Source organism: Oryzias melastigma, linkage group LG22 (genome assembly GCF_002922805.2).
Source record: "Oryzias melastigma strain HK-1 linkage group LG22, ASM292280v2, whole genome shotgun sequence".
In the NCBI taxonomy this organism is placed as follows: domain Eukaryota; kingdom Metazoa; phylum Chordata; class Actinopteri; order Beloniformes; family Adrianichthyidae; genus Oryzias; species Oryzias melastigma.
The window spans coordinates 1,608,657-1,625,005 of NC_050533.1; the positions used below are offsets into that span (position 1 = coordinate 1,608,657).

Consider the following 16,349-nt stretch of genomic DNA (forward strand, 5'->3'; position numbering starts at 1 on the left):
AAGCTTCAGATCAACATGAAAAATGTTTTTTCAAAACATTTATGACTTCATAATCATGATTAGAACACTACTGGGAATGTTTTCTTTTTGTTATAGGGAGACTTAAAATTAAACAAAATGGTTTTAGGTCTGTGGTGTTTCTGTTATAAAGTTCTGGAGTTAACATTCTTCTCTAGATGACAAAACTCTGTATTGTGGAGGGAAGGAGAAAGAGGAGATATCACTGAAATGAGCATCTCAATTTTTTATCTCACTTTTTCTCTGAGATGTCTGATGCCTTTTTCCAATGTCTATTTATTGAGTGTAATTATTGTGTGATAAATGTATGGAGCGATGGACAGCCAGCATCTTTCCATCCCACCTGTGGTTTAAATCTCTCATGTTTTATATCAGTCTTTATGTTTTCTCAATATTTAAATACACTATTATTCCACATTTATGTATTTATTTTGGCTTTGAAGTTGCATCACCAGCTGTTCTATTTGAACTTTGAAGCCCCGCTCTTGTAAAAATGATGTATTTGCATTTTTCTGATGACATCTAAAAAAATTAAGCTTAAAATTGCATTTCTTGGTATTTCTTTATTAAAATTCTGAATAAGAAGCAGACAAAAAAATGCTGTTTGAAAAGATCGTATTTGACACAGAAAACTTTCTGGGCGGGGCCACAAGCTCGCTGCTCCGCCCCATTCTGATGCAGACGAATAGATCCATGAACGTCTTTGTTTTCCTCGTTTGAGCCGGAATCTGGATCAGAACTGGATATAATATTGCTACTGTTTGTGTTGTACTGCTAATAGCTTTGAGGTGTGAGGGGCTGTAAGCTAGCAACAGATGGGTGATGGGAAAGGGGGGATGGGGCTGCTCCGCGCTCCACAACGTAGAGGTGAATTTCTAATGAACTCCTGCCGCTCTGCAGAAACTATGTCCTAGAAAATGACTCCGTTTTTTAGATTCAGGCTGAAAACAGCATCGTCATCATGAAAAGACCACTAGCAACTGTTTGGAAACAGATCAGAGGATGATCGGAGAGAGACTTCAATGAAATGACCCGTCACAGACTCTGGAGAAAAAGACTTCAGTTCAATCTTGTCGTTTGTTTTTATCCAGAGAAATCTCAAACTTTAAAGTTTTCAGTTCCACATAAATTCTGGAATAACTGAAACAATCTGAGCTGTGGGACAGCAAACCAACACGATTGTCTTTGTTTAACTTTTATTAGCGATGTCAGGAAAGAGCTCAGGTGTGCCGTTTATTCCTCTCCATGGAGATGCTCTTCCTCTTCAGTATTTCTCAGGATTTTCGTGCCTTTTCTACTCAAACAGGAATGTAACGTTCCCTGTGAACATCCCACTGGTCTCTATTCTTCAGCTTTTGATCGTTTTGCTTTTTGTAACCTTTAGTTTCGATGGCGGATGTTTCTTTCTTTTCCAGGAGCTGCTGTCTCTAGCGAAGAGGAAGCGGGTGGATTCAGGCGAGCAGGAGGAGCCGGTCAGCAAACCAGCAGCATCCACAGACTCAGAAACGTCCGACAGCGACGATGAGGTGATAACATCCACCCCTCTGCTCACTCAGAGGCTGCCGATCTGTACTGAGACAACGTCTTCCTCCTCTCACAGTGGACTGTCGGCGGCACCAAAGGGAAAAAGAAGGTCAAGCCCGGCAAAGGTTCTGAGAAGAAGAGCACTACGAAGAAGAAGGTCAACAAAGCTTCTGGCAGCTCGGATGGAGGCAGCTCGGGGGACAGCTCCGCTCCAGAGGAGGGTGGGTGTTTGTAACGAGACCACGCCCTGAAAACAGGCTTTTCTGATCAGAATTTAGCATCCTCCTGTCCTCGGGTCAGTCAGAACAGACACGGGAAGAAGGCAGATTACTCCAAAGCAGATCCTCAAATACTTCAGATGTTCAGGATTACATGACTCAATCTCTCATCCGTGTTATCCCAGCCGGCACGCCACCCAGCACGTAATCCGTTTGCTTCTGCTTTCCATGGCAACACCGTAAACCCCAAAATGACTGTTTCTGCATGTAACTATGGCAACCTCACCTGTTTGAATGCATGGATCAGGAAACACCTTTCTAACAGTTAGAGGACCACAGACCGGTACCGGTCCATGAGATAACACCGAGTGGTACCGGTCCGTGGGACGGTTGGTACCGGGCCTTAGAGAAAAAAAGCACAACCTGCATTATTTCAGTTTTATTTCTGATTCCGAGGGAAGTTTTATTTTGAAAAACTGCTGGTTTCTCTCCACCACGTCCGACTCATTCTTGACATGTCTGAAGTCGCTCGGTCTCGTGTCAGAAATCCATCCGGTACTCTGTTAAAGCGGCTGCTCCGAACACTAACGTCTAAGCTAACAGAGTTAGCAAAAAAAGCAAACATTTTTGGAAAGTTTCTTTTGGCAGAAAAGAGGAAATAGAAGAACTTTCCACTTCAAAATAAAAGACATCTGTGTTTAACAGATGAAAGCAGGAGAGTTTTCTCCAAATAAGGATTTATTGTGACAGTTTTTCAATAAAAATAAAATAAAATGATCCTCCGGATCTGGCCCCTGGGCCGAGACTGTGACGCACATCGACTAATAATGTAAACTAAACGGCCCTAATAATAAAGATGCAGAATATTCATAAACCGGCTGTCTACTGTTATCAGGATGTTGCTAATAAAGTTGTTCAAACGGTGGATTGACGTTTATTAGAAAATTTCAGTTTTAGTTTCTAGTTTTCGTTGCTCCTTAAAAGTCAGACGATGCTGAAGTTTGGACCTGATATGTTTTGTTTCTATTTAGATTGTTTATCAGTTTAGGAAAATCTAAATCACATTTTAATTGTTCCTACATGAACTCTAGTGTGAAAATAAAGTTTAAAACAGTTGGGAAATTCTTACACAAGAAAATAAACTTTACACTCAAAAGTTTAGGGAAACATGATGACAAAATCAGACGCTCACTTCAGGCCATCATGAAAATATTGTCTGACATTAAACTGAAGAATCCTCCTGATGCGGCCTGGCCCACTTTTTATCTTTGTTCGTTTGTTTTCTTGTTATAAAGAGATATTATCTCAATATAACGATGAATGATCTTCTTATAACCAGAAAACAAAGTTTGTTTTCTCGTTCTATTGAGATAATATCTCGCTATAACAAACTTTGTTTGTTTTCCTCGTATAAAATGGTCAGGAATAGCAATTCTATTAAATACAATTTTATACACAAAAATGCAAATTTGATAAATATTAATGTTATAAATATCAAGAATATTATTTGTGGGTCTACGCTCCTTCACTCCGTCTCTTTATTTCCCTAAAACCTACAAACAAACAGGCTGATTGACGTGGTGCGTTCACTGAACTCCAGACATAAGGGAACCCAAACAGCCACTCAGCCCAGCTCAGTCCACTAAAATACTTTTGTCATTTTTATAAACCTTCAGCTAAACAAAGCAGATTATCAGAAAAATGTAGACACTATTAAATCAATAAATTTTAAATGGATCAGTGCTGGTATTTGACATTTTCTCTGATAAACTGCTTTGTTCAGCTGCTGATGTCCGGAGCTCAGTGAACGCAGCACGCAGAAACGCTCGGCATCCTGGGGTCAATGAACCTGTTAGCTCGGAGGTTTTAGGGACGGAGAGCTGGTGCATGAGACGGACTGAAGGCGTTTATGGAACATAGACCCACTAATAAATCAAAATAGACCAAAAAACAACTTTTGTGGAGTATTTTCTTCTACTGTTTTTGTTGTTAACCACAAAATAAAGAGACTTAAAACAGGTAACGTCTCGGTGTCTTCATGGAGGAAGAGGTTCTTGATCATCTCGTTAAAATGAGAAATTAATTACAAAATAAATAAAAAGCAGGGCAGGTCGTTTTTGGCTTCCATATCCTGGAGCCATGAAAGAGGTGACCAATCACTGACGCTTTGCTGGAACTATAAGTTCACTAAAGATCACATAAAATCAATCATGGAGGAACTTAAAATGTCAACAAACCTCATGAAGAAGTCTTTCTTACCCAGGAAATTAAGATTCATTCTCCTCCAACACTGAGGCCGTTTCAACAGTCGGAGGGAAACCGCCCTGAGAAAGTTCAAATCATCCGTCTGCTGGTTTCACTCACTGACCGTACAGAGATAAAATCGTCTCACACTGTAGTTAAAGTCTGCTCAGAAATCATTGAGCAGCTGATCAGAACACTTTATGTGATCAGAATTCCTCCTAAATTCTGCATCTTCTGACCCCAGAGCAGCTGCTTTACATGTACTGTCCTCGTACTGAGTTATAGTACTGTACTGTATCGTGTGATGTACTCTCTGGAGCTCAAACAGAATTTCTCCTCTGGGATAAATAGAAATGTTTGAATTTGAATTTAGAATTTAGACCAATGTTCCTTTAAAATCGCTGATGATGATTTTTAAATCCTCCAGGCGAAGTGTCGGATTCAGAGATCAACAGTTCGTCCTCCGACTCGGACTCCTCGGAGGACGACGAGTTCAGGGACGGCTACGACGACGACCTGATGGGCGACGCCGAAGACCGAGCGCGCCTGGAGCAGATGACGGAGAAGGAGAGGGAGCAGGAGCTGTTCAACAGGATCGAGAAGAGGGAGGTGCTGAAGAGACGGTGAGTGTCCAGAGGTCGGACGTCTTTAGCGGCGTTCATCAGAACAAAAGGGTTTTTTAATTTAAAGTTTTGTTTTCCTGAAGGTTTGAAATCAAGCAGAAGCTGAAGACCGCAAAGAAGAGGGAAAAAGAGGAGAAGAAGAAGAAACAAGAGGAAGAGCAGGAAAAGAAGAAACAATCTCAGGTTCAGGACGCTCAAGTGGTGAGCTCGACTGATTTATGAATATCTGAACCTCTAAAATCAAAAATGACTGACAGGCGTCTGTTTATTGATTTTACTTTAACCCTTTGAGGGCCTAAAACTCACTTTTGTTTGCTTTTATTTACCTCTATTATCAACTAGGCTGCTTATTTGGTTTCATTTTAATCAGCACGACCTCACCTCAGTGACACTATCTTTATTTAGCCATTTTTCCATTTATATTCACACACTAGACATAAAATGATGCAAAAACAGAAAATTCCGTCTGGAAAAAAATATTCATTTTGCTGTGAAAACCCCAAAAATATTCAACAAACTGTTTTTACAACATAGAATGAAAGTTTAAGGAGTAATTTCATAAAAACAAGAACAAATGTTGTCAACAAACTAATCAACATGTTATTGAATGAAAATACTGAAAAAATCCAGGTTAAATTCACAGGTTTCTGAACAGTTTGTGTTGATGGAGGAACATCACAGACCTCACAGCTCCATGATGAGATCTTTATGTGGCTTCAGCCTCCAGGGATCCAGCTGGATTTCAGGTGTTCTGTTCAGCTGGAATTAACTCACAGGTGGCGGTGGGCGGGACTTCCGCGGATAACCGCTGAGTTTCTGCAGTTTTATAGACCCTCCGGTCCTCGTAGTTCTAGAGAATTCATGTCGGCCCCATCCCAACATAAAACATCGATTGGTTTCCTCGTTGTTGGATTTCTAATAGTAGTCAGCTCCGTCTGGCTCCGCCCTTTATAGCGTTACAGCCGTCTGATTGACGCTCTTCCGCCTTATTTATTCAAATAAATGAAACTCAAAAAGCTACAAATAGTTTCCAGATTCTCTCTTTACTTCAATAAAATGTCAGTCAGAGAATATCAAAGAAGTTGATTTCAGACGGAGTTTGATTCTGATCTCACAGCTGAACAGCGTCGGCTCCAAACGTTACGGCTGAGATTTCCTGCAGTGAAGACGCTGTTTTAATCTGCAGGTGATGTCGCACAACAAAGAGAGACGGTCCAAGCGCGACGAGAAGCTGGACAAAAAGTCTCAGGCCATGGAGGAGCTGAAGGCCGAACGGGAGAAGAAGAAAAACAAAACGGGTGAGTTGGCATTCCCGCGGTGGGACGCGTCCTTCCGTCAGAGCTCGAGTTTAACCGGGAACTTTTCCAGCCGAACTGCTGGCCAAACGCGAGCCGCTGAAGACCAGCGAGGTCTACTCTGACGACGAGGAGGAAGAGGAGGAAGACGACGACAAGTCATCGGTGAAAAGCGACCGCAGCTCGCGCTCCTCGTCCTTCGATGATGACGAGTGAGTACCTCCTCTTCATCCCGGTGTCTCAGCGGTCCGTCAAACCTCACCGGTCCACGCTCTGCCCTCAGGAAAGAAGAGACTCCTCCGAAGTCGCAGCCGGTTTCCCTTCCGGAAGAACTCAACCGCATCCGCCTGTCCAGACACAAGCTGGAGCGCTGGTGCCACATGCCCTTCTTCGCCAAGACGGTGACCGGCTGCTTCGTCCGGATAGGGATCGGGAACAGCAGCAGCAAGCCGGTTTACAGGGTGAGCCGGCGCTCAGGCTAAAGCCGCGGCGCAGACACAGGTGCAGGTTTGACTCCGCCTCTTCTGTCATGAAGGTTGCTGAGATCGTGAATGTGGTGGAGACCGCCAAAGTTTACCAACTGGGATCCACGCGGACAAACAAGGGACTGCAGCTGAGGTGTGTGGAAACCGTCTGACGAATCGTTTCCTGACTGAACTTCCTGATCCTGAAGTCCTGATCCTTTAGGCACGGCGCAGACACCCGGGTCTTCCGGCTGGAGTTCGTATCCAACCAGGAGTTCACAGAAAGCGAATTCATGAAGTGGAAAGAGGCGGTGAGGAGATGAAACACGGAGACGCCAGAACCCGAGCGCGGTTCAGTCCAACAGAACGCTTTGGTGTCTTGCAGATGATCATCGCCGGGATGCAGGTTCCAACGCTGGACGAGATCACCAAGAAGGAGCAGTCCATCAAGGAGGCCGTCAACTACAAGTTCAACGACAAAGACATCGAGGATGTGAGCGGGATCCCATCCCAGATCTCCACATCCTGAAGGAGCTGCTGGGAAAACTGGGTCTGTTCTTTTGCTCTGCAGATCGTGAAAGAGAAGGACCGTTTCCGGAAAGCTCCACCGAACTACGCCATGAAGAAAACGCAGCTGCTCAAAGACAAGGTGAGTCTTTTTTGCAGCAGAGACATCTTAGACTGGGACTGAATGACAAAGGCTTGAGAGTAAACTTACAAAATGATCCATTTATGTCAAACACCTCTAACTGAAATCTGTGAAAACGATCTTCTTGCTGAAAACCTGCTCTGATTGGGTTTGTGTGTTCTGAAGGCCATGGCCGAGGAGAACGGAGACGGCGAGAAAGTCAAGGTGATCCAAGACGAGCTGAACGAGCTGGAGGAGAGAGCGGAGGCGCTGGACCGACAGAGGACCAAGAGCATCTCCGCTATCAGGTTGGAGCTTTCGTGACATTTCAGTAGCATGTTTGCCATCGAGGACCAAAGATGTCAGAACTCGGAGCTAAAATGTTCACGGTCATCTTTAAAAACATCCTGTTTGTGTCCTGCAGCTACATCAACCAGAGGAACAGAAGCTGGAACATCGTTGAGTCAGAGAAAGCTCTGGTGGTGAGGGTCCTCTGCAAAAACGTGTCCGTCTCACCTTCATTTCTGTCACAAAAACGTTCCTCAAATTCTGTTTTTATCTTCTAGGCTGAAGGTCAGAACGCCAAAAACCAGCAGATGGATCCTTTCACGCGAAGACAATGCAAACCCACCATGGTGTCCAACGTGAGCGTCTCTCATTCTTCTTTAGAAATGTTGTTCTTAAAGTGTAATAAATGTGAAACTATTACATAAAACCTGACAGTGAGTTTATCTATTATCTGTCATGTCAGCAAAGATGCTAAAAAGCTGATATGAATAAGAATCATGCTATTCTAGCCTATCAGAGTAAACTATACCCATATATATGATCTTTGGCACACTAAAGAACTAATTATTTATCAAATATTAGTTATTTTCATGAACTCTTAGTCTTTTCTTATCCAGAAGTAAGATGCCCCGATCTCTGAGGCTCCGCCTTTCTCTCTTTCTGGGTACCGCCCGTTTCATGACATCATTTTAGAGTCGGCTCGGCTTCGTGTTTCCCCCACAAAAATATCCAAAATGATTTTATCAATCCCCGTTAGCTCCACTGAGAAAGTGTGTTAGACTGGGGGCGGAGCTGGCAGAGCAGACGCTTCCTGGAAGGGGCGGTTCCCCACTTGGTGATGTCACAATGTGAGGACCCACTCGTTTTTGTGGGTTGGGAGAGATGAAAACTCAGATGTGTGAACATGATGAAGAGTTAGGATTAAAAAGCTCAAAAAAGAAGATTTTTGTCGTGGCAGAGGCCCTTTATAGTGTGACAGACTAAACGTCATCAAACTGGTATTTTCTAAATATAAGAATCAACATGAATCTGTTGTGAATGTAACTTAATAATTAGCTTAAATATAATTTTAGAGCAAAGGGAGTTTGGTACGTGGGAGCAGCTGTTGCTAAAATCCATATTTAAAGAAAACGTCTGTTTTTTTTTTCTGTATATAGCAGCTTTTATTTTATTTTGAAGGTGAGGACCCTTCTCTGTTTGTTTTTTATTAGCTTTGTGCTTTTAATTTGGCGGTCAGATGACTAGCAAGCGTATTTAGGACAGATAACCGAGGCGAAGGTCTTGAAAAGAGTGAGTCAGACGGACGCGGTAGACAGGATCCGATAGTTTTTCAAAATAAAACTTCCTTCAGTATCAGAAATGAAAGAAAAAGTGAAACTATCTAAGTTGTCGTGTTTATCAACGACCCAGAGGTTGAGGAGCACTGGTTTAAACTGTTCACTAGTTCTGGTTAGACTTTAATAAAACCTTACTTGTTTTTCTTTTAATCTTTACTGTTTTATTCTGACATGATCAGATATTATTGAACTTTGATTGTCCTGCTGCTCTGTGATGTTTGTAGATTCAGATTCTATCTGGTTGAAGACTTTTATTTCCTTCTGCGTTTATAATCTGCTCTCCGTTGGTCTGCAGGCCAGAGATCCGTCAGTCCACGCGGCTATTCTGGCTCACCTGAACCAGAAGTACGGCTCTGGGTCGGGACCGGATCCCTCCAGCGCCGAGAAGAACAAGCCGGTGAGTCCAGCACGCGTCCTGCTGACTCGATACTCAGAGGAGGTTCTGATCGGGTCATTCTGGAGAACTCCAGGAGAACCGAAGGTTGGGATGTTTCCCGTGGAGGTGAAAAGCTCCTACAGATCTTTTTCTTTTTCCAGGATCAAGCGAGTCCAAAAGATAAAGATGTACCGAAGCCAACCACAGACCTCTCCGAAGACTTGTTTAAAGTCCACGACTTTGACGTTAAGATCGACCTGCAGGTTCCTAACGCAGGTGAAGCTTCCAGACGGTTCTGTCCTCGCACAGACGCGTGGCGTCCGTCAGTAACGCTGTGGCTCTTTCCCTCAGAGGCCAAGTCGCTGTCGGTCAGCTCCAACGCTCTGCCCGTGAAGGACGGAGCGCCGCGCAGGTCGCTCAACCTGGAGGACTACAAGAAGAGGAGGGGCCTCATCTAAGCTGGGCGGAGCTTCGTCGGGACGCCGCGTTGGCTGTGTGTGTGAGAGCGAGTGTGTGTTTACTCAAGAATGACTCCAAGAGCGTTTGAATGTTGATCCGATGGACTGAAACGAGGAAATACAAACTGAACAAAGACGCTTTTCCTCACCAGAAACTTTTTTATCAGACAGTGAAGCTCCTGTATGCAGTTCTCCCCTCATCCCTCCATCCTGTCGCTCCGTCAGAGGACACGCCCCCTTCCTCCGAAAGGACGACAAAGATGCTGTCCCACAAGATTTACGTTGTTGAGCCTTTTTTTGTTTTTGAACCACTGACGGAATCTGCGAGCTTCTCACCAACGACGAAATCCTTTTGTAAATCTTTCCGATCATCTCTCCTCGTAGTCCATCTGAGACTGAACATGCTGGTGGATTTTGGCAGCGGCTCCTCTGCCGCCTCAGACGGTTTGAGCAGAACTCTTTCTATGGCTGGTCTGGTGATCAAACGTTGCTCAGTTTCTGTTTTCTCTGCTTGAGGTTTTTTTTTTTTTTTTGGGAGAAACTCCTCCTGGACTTCCAGAGCAGATTATACATGTTATCGATTGTGTCCATAGTCAGGTCCTGTATTGATGTGGCATGCCGTGTAAATAAGCATTTTGGAGTGATGCGGGAAAAAAATAATAAAAAGGCGCTGTTTCATAATTTCTGTGTCTGATTATGATTCAAATGGATGGAAATGAATTCACTCCAAATATTGGCTTAATCAACTATAAAACTGTAGTATTTTAAATAGTGTTTGATTGTTTCTTACGTTATTAAAGATTGTTAATTGGCAGAGACGTTTTAGAGGTTTTACCTTCACAAACAATTTTCTTACAGATCATCTAATGCAAAACATTTTCTTTTAGTAATTTTACTTTATGAATCAACTACACAAAAACAAACGCATTGAAAATCTTAATTTTATCAAAGTAGTTGGCTCAATAAAAGATTTATCTGATTGTTGTTGACAGTTTTTGAGCCTTCACAGATCAGAGAGAATTTTAAGAATACATTTGGTTTGAACTAAAGATAAAGCTGAAAAATTATGAAAATCAATCTACCGGAATATGAATATTTTTAAAAGGCTTTAAAAACATTAAGTGGTTTAAAAAACACATTTTGTGATTCAGACTTAAACAGAAGTACTTTTTCCTGTGACTGACTGGACATAAAGATTGCCTATCATTTAAAATAAATCCCACTTTTATTACTTGTTTTTTTTTTAGAAGTAATTTGTTCTCTTTGGCATCAACAGAGTAAAATATTGTTTTTGACTCCAAGTATGTCATTCAAAAAGTTTAAGCAAAGATTATTTATAGTGCTATAACTTGTGTATTAAATACTACTTAATTTAACTATTTTTCCCCTGCACACTCTGTTGTTTAACCCATAATATTTTTGTCGTTTTGCTTGATATCAAACAGAATACATTTAAATATTTACTATTAAACAGTTGATTTCTGGTCAGGCTTCTCCGAGGACACACTGTTTGGGGTCCTAGAACGTTTCCGGGTCCACGTATTGAGAATGTAGCTAAAATCCTCCTCGATGATGACTTTCATCAGGTGTTTAAAGTTAAAGCTCTTGTTGGTGTTTAGGAGTTAAACTGGAGCGGGTTTCCTCTGAGCAGAGACAGAGATTTATCCTTTAGTCCTCGCGGTACGTTCTCAGCTTTTCTTCTCTTTTCTTTAGCCACTAGCTAGCCAGCTAGCATGTTAGCTGCAGCTGTGACAGAGTTTCTCCCAAACAGACTCGATAGAGTCGCTTTAATGTGGGTTTGTATTTGCTGCTGCCTTCTGCTACAGTTCCGTTAACACTTTTCCATATTTCAGAGTGAAGCTGGTGTCGCTGAAGGCAGAAATCCGGCCTGTTAGCATCGCAGCTGCAGGGAAACCTGCTCCAGAGCTGCTGTTATCCTGTTAGTTTAAACATCCAGACGGATTAAATACATTTAGAATGGAATAATGTTGCTTTCAAGCATTTTTTTTTAGCATGAACATATGTTTTCTTAGTCAAAAACACATTTTTGTTGTTTGAACAAATGAAATGTAATAATATCACAGTTTGATTATGTTAAAGACAGAAGTTCTTCGTCCCCTGAACGACAGTTTCATCTCCATGTCTTGTGTACTTTGGGTGGTTTCATGTTTACATTCGATGCTCTGTTTGTTTGTTTGCCCTGATGGTGCGTTCATGTCCTCCCTAAAGTCTGGTATAAACCATGCTCAGGCTGGTATGACTTTTGGATGATTTTGTTTGTCTTAAAGACTCTTTAGTGAATCGTCATTTACTTTGGACTTAATCTTTCAGTTTAAAATGTTGTTCTTTCATCATTTTTAAAAGATAAAGTTAGTTAACATCATTTCAGCCATCAGCTTCAGTGTTTTTAGCTATCAGTTTCAAGGTTTTCAGCTGTAAGTTTCTGCGTTTTCAGCTATCAGCTTCAGCGTTTTTAGTTATCAATTTCAGCATCTTCAGCTATCATCACTTGTATCTTGAGCATCCACATAAAGCTTACAGCATTCACAAAAGCATAACATAACTGCAGGTAATGCTATATATCTATTTCATATTTACGATAAACAGTTATGATTCTAAAGTTTTAAAAATTTAGTTTTAGAGAGTTCAATAAATGTTTATCCTGTTCGACCCGCGACCTCAGGTGTGTTTTGGATTTTGGCTCCTTGTAAGATTGAGTTTGGCCCCCCTGGATTCTGGGATGTAAATCAGTTTTAACTCTTTGTTTCTTCCATCAGGAACCAAGATGTCGTGGTTCACGGACCTGGCGGGAAAGGCAGAAGACTTCCTGAATAAAGTGGACCAGGGAGCTGCGACCGCTCTGAGCACCAGCCAGACCAGAACCTCCTTTTCATCGCCGTACGAACAGGAATCCGCTGTCAGAGACGAGTTCATCTCTACAGCTGCAGTCAAAGCGGACGCGCAGTCATCCTCTCATGATGCGTCGAGCTTCATTGCTGCTGCAGCGGGAAACATCAAGAGGTCCAGTGCGACCCTGCTGGCCGGGACCGCCAACGTTCCCAGTAACGCCGCCAATTCTGGCACCAGCAGTAGCAACTCCATCAAAAGCTCTTCCAGCTTTGTGAGGCCCAAAAAGAGCGAGCAGGACGTGAACGACGACATGCTCTTCGACTTCCTGAACAGCTCGGATCCTCCGGAAATCAGCCGGCGGGATTCAAGGAAGGATCTGGCGAAACTGGCAGCTCCGATCTCCGAGCCGCAGAACCCGACCCCGCCTCCCCCTTCCACCAGCGTCCAGGCAACGTTTTCGGCGCCGTCCACGCCCCCGTCCACCCGCGGCGTCTCCAGGGCGTCCAGCATGAGCTCTCTGTCCGCTCACAGCATCCGAACTTCAGAGGAACAAACTCAAGGTGAGTGAGGAGGAATGGCGACACTCTGGCGTGTAAATCAGACATTTTCTCTCTGAGTCCGTTCTCAGTCAGAATGCATTTATTGTTGGTGAAAGTGGACGAAGACAACTTTTAAAATTCTCAAAACAGCCATCTTTATCTGCTATTAGAGGATTAAAAAAAGATATATATTAATAAACACAAACACCACAGAGATCCACAAACACAGTGAAGTCTCACTCTGACAGAAATAAATACACAAAACTAAATACAGCCAAAGCAGTAAAACCCGGCTAATCTGTGCTTCTCCCCCCTGAAGACACACCGGAGGGTTCAGACTCCAGCCTGGCTCTTCTTCAGGACCCCAGCAAGCACGGGACCCCTCCTCCCCCCGCGGAGGAGCCCCCCAGCCAGGTCCTGTCCAGCCTGCGTCTGGAGAACCAGCTGCTGCGCAGCGAGGTGGCGTCCCTCAACCAGGAGATGGCGTCGGTCATTCAGAGAGCCAAAGACCTGCAGGAGGGTGAGGTCAAACAGGCGGCGGCGGCGACGCACAGTCAGCCCTCGCCGCTCTCTGAGCTCACCCCCCTCTGTCCTCCGCCCCCCCAGAGCTGAATCAGGCCCGTCTGCGGGCCGACCGCTGGAACTCGGAGCAGTCCCAGAACGACCGCACGCTGCAAGATCTCCGCTCGCAGGTCGATGACCTCAGTGAAGCTCTGGCCGCCAAAGACGCTCAGCTGGCCGTGCTGAAGGTCAGACTGGACGAGGCCGATCAGCTTCTGAAATCCCGGAATGCTGCGCTGGAGGAAGTCCAGAGGGAAAAGTCCAGGTACCGATGTGCTGGAGCGGATTCAATCCTCCTCAGATCGTTGTCTCAGATCTGTTTCCTGTAGAATCATGCAGGACCACACGGAGGGCAGCAGCATGCACTCGCAGGCGCTGCAGACCATGCAGGAGAGGCTGCGGGAGGCGGAGTCGACGGTCCGGAGGGAACAGGAGAGCTACCGGCAGATGCAGGTGAGCGTTCCTCCGCCGCTTCCTCCCAACCATCTGGCGTTTTCCCGACCGCTCCGTCCTCATGCAGACGGAGTACGCCGGCCGCATGGGGAAGCTGGAGGCCGAGAGGCAGACTCTGGCGGAGGCGCTGACCGCGGCCGAGCGGCGGGCGATGGAGGACAAACTCCGGGTCGACGAGCTGCAGCAGGCGGCGAAGAGCGCCAGAGCCGCCGCCGAGGCCGCCAAGCAGGAGTTCCAGGACTACAAGAGCAAAGCGTCACGCATCCTACAGGTGAGGAGCGCCGACCTTCAGGTTCAGACGGGTCACATGATCAGGGAGGAAGTCGGATCATTGGATGAAGCGCTCCTGAAAATTAGGGATGTTAAAAAGTCTAAAAGGGGGGCTTTAAATACAAACTCAGAATATAAACTTCTAGTTTTTATTAGAAAACTAAGATGTTGATGATCATTTATTTTGTTTTTTTCTGCTCCTCCTTCGGTGTTCTAACTGTTCCTGAAGTCCAAAGAGAAGCTGATCAACAGCCTGAAGGAGGGTTCTGGTCTGGACGTGACGGACAGCAGCGGGACTTTGGTTCTGGAGATGGAGGAGCTGCGACACGAGAAGGAGCTTCAGAGGGAGGAGATCCAGAAGCTGCAGGGTCAAGTGAGCGCGCTGCGGGCCGAAGTCCAGGTGAGCGGCTTAGATTTCCCGAAGGCCTCAAACGTTTCAGCTGTGACGGGACCGTGCGATTGTCCTCACAGGACCTGGAGGCTCAGGCTCTGGCGGAGGCGGAGTCGTGGCGGGAGCAGCAGATGCACCTGCAGGAGCAGGAAGCGGCGCAGAGTCGAGCCAAGCAGGAGCTGGAGGCGGAGCTAGAGCGCTGCAAACAGGTAGGAGAGGACTTGTGTGGAGCTGCTGTCTGAGCGGTTCTGAGGAGAACGGTTTGGTTTCCAGGAGCTGCAGTATCTGGAGGAGGAGCAGCACCGAACCAAAACCTCCCTGCAGAGTCGGATCAGAGACCGAGAAGACGAAATCCAGAAACTCAGGAACCAGGTTTGCTGCGTGGTTCTGTAACGGCGTCCGGATGAGTCGGGACGCGCTGACGCTCCGCTCTGTCTCCACATCAGCTGACCAACAAAACTCTGAGCAGCAGCAGCCAGACGGAGCTGGAGAACCGGCTCCACCAGCTGACGGAGACGCTGATCCAGAAGCAGACCATGCTGGAGGCGCTCGGCACCGAGAAGAGCTCCCTGGTGTTCCAGCTGGAGCGGCTGGAGCAGCAGCTGAAGAGCTCGCAGGGGGGGCCGAGCGGGGGGCCGGCCATCAACATGAGCGTCCTGGAGGGTCCAGGTACACAGATGCTGATCCTCAAACCGGCTCTGTGAGCGCGCTGGTGACCTTTCTGTGACCGCAGGAGCTCGGCAGAGGAACTCGCCGGTGCTGTTCAGTGACCACGACGCTCCGGGAGTTTACGGGAAAGTCCGTAAGGCGGCGAGCACCATCGACCGCTTCAGGTAAGCCGCTTCTGCACCTTTTTGAGGTGAAACCACGATGACAAAACGTTTTTTCTTCCGGCAGCATAAGACTGGGAATCTTCCTGAGGCGCTACCCCATGGCCAGAGTTTTTGTTATTCTCTACATGGTGAGTTTCTGCTGGAAAACGGAGACAGTTGAACAGTTTGATCTGAAACGGATTTCTGTTTCAGGCGGTTCTGCACCTGTGGGTCATGATCGTTCTGCTGACGTACACGCCTGAAATGCACGGACGCCCCGATGGCAGATAGAAGACGTTACACGTTCAAAATAATGTACAGAAGCTGCTGGAATCCGGACTCCCCCTGAGAACGGATTCCTTATTTTGCACAGAGATGCTATGAAATGAAGAGGTTCACTCGGACTCATTTCCAGTTTCTAAAATAAGGACGGATATCAGAATGTTGAGTTTTAAGTGTAGAGCAGTTTATTGTGTTGGTTGTCTCCTGAAAGGGTGGAAATACAAACTTCTTCAGATTCTATTCTTTCAGTTCTCTGGTGTCCTGAGAGGTTGTATTTAAAACAGAGTCTTTTAATAAACGACGCTATGCAGTTTCTGGAGGAACTGCCCAGAAAATGTGGGGCCTGGTTCTTGTTTCTTTGTTGGTTGTTACTGATCCTTTCTATGGAAAAAGAGTCCTGATGATCAAACGTTCACCTGGTTGGTAATCAGGGCAGCTGGGAAAATGAAAAACCCTGAAATTAAATCTAAAAAGAAGAAGCTAAGTTGGACTAAAATATAATAACAATAAGATAATAAAATTTTGGTAAAGTTTGTGTGTTAAACTACAAATCACAGTTAATATTATTGCCAAAATTCACATTCATATTTTGTTCTAAAAACAGAAGATGACAACATGAAGATGTTTATTCACACAGATGTCTCTGTTTTAATCAGCAGTGGAAAAATAAGTAGATTATCGAATAAACAAAATAAAATAAATCTTTTTTGATCCAAGT

The 16,349-nt window shown here is 45.0% G+C and overlaps 2 protein-coding genes across 2 annotated transcripts in view; both read left to right on the top strand.

The window, feature by feature from the left end:
* rtf1 (RTF1 homolog, Paf1/RNA polymerase II complex component) overlaps positions 1–10,154 on the top strand; it is an 11,898-nt gene extending 1,744 nt beyond the window's left edge. The window contains exons 2-18 of the mRNA XM_024275275.2: positions 1,434–1,544; positions 1,619–1,763; positions 4,432–4,627; positions 4,711–4,828; positions 5,814–5,925; positions 5,996–6,134; positions 6,206–6,383; positions 6,458–6,540; positions 6,610–6,697; positions 6,772–6,879; positions 6,958–7,035; positions 7,201–7,322; positions 7,439–7,496; positions 7,581–7,658; positions 8,935–9,036; positions 9,177–9,291; positions 9,367–10,154. Of these exons, the coding sequence (XP_024131043.1) occupies positions 1,434–1,544; positions 1,619–1,763; positions 4,432–4,627; positions 4,711–4,828; positions 5,814–5,925; positions 5,996–6,134; positions 6,206–6,383; positions 6,458–6,540; positions 6,610–6,697; positions 6,772–6,879; positions 6,958–7,035; positions 7,201–7,322; positions 7,439–7,496; positions 7,581–7,658; positions 8,935–9,036; positions 9,177–9,291; positions 9,367–9,473 (1,938 nt within the window). The 3' untranslated portion in view covers positions 9,474–10,154. The remainder of the gene's footprint in view (positions 1–1,433; positions 1,545–1,618; positions 1,764–4,431; positions 4,628–4,710; positions 4,829–5,813; positions 5,926–5,995; positions 6,135–6,205; positions 6,384–6,457; positions 6,541–6,609; positions 6,698–6,771; positions 6,880–6,957; positions 7,036–7,200; positions 7,323–7,438; positions 7,497–7,580; positions 7,659–8,934; positions 9,037–9,176; positions 9,292–9,366) is intronic.
* An 805-nt stretch (positions 10,155–10,959) lies between these two features.
* Positions 10,960–15,966, top strand: golga5 (golgin A5). The gene is made up of 13 exons (XM_024275169.2): positions 10,960–11,153; positions 12,251–12,883; positions 13,182–13,382; positions 13,469–13,688; positions 13,753–13,876; positions 13,944–14,147; positions 14,376–14,546; positions 14,618–14,746; positions 14,811–14,909; positions 14,984–15,206; positions 15,271–15,370; positions 15,435–15,498; positions 15,563–15,966. The coding sequence occupies exons 2-13, from the start codon at positions 12,259–12,261 to the stop codon at positions 15,638–15,640; spliced, it is 2,238 nt and encodes a 745-aa protein (XP_024130937.1). The 5' UTR covers positions 10,960–11,153; positions 12,251–12,258; the 3' UTR covers positions 15,641–15,966.
* Positions 15,967–16,349: the final 383 nt, after the last annotated feature.

What these genes read in the sequence shown, in the direction of transcription:
- golga5 (XM_024275169.2), top strand. Translation starts at nt 12,259, where the DNA reads ATGTCGTGGTTCACGGACCTGGCGGGAAAGGCAGAAGACTTCCTGAAT. An exon ending in TCCAGAAACTCAGGAACCAG is followed by an intron (nt 14,910 to 14,983) that starts GTTTGCTGCGTG and finishes TCTCCACATCAG; the next exon opens with CTGACCAACAAAACTCTGAG. An exon ending in AGCACCATCGACCGCTTCAG is followed by an intron (nt 15,371 to 15,434) that starts GTAAGCCGCTTC and finishes TTCTTCCGGCAG; the next exon opens with CATAAGACTGGGAATCTTCC.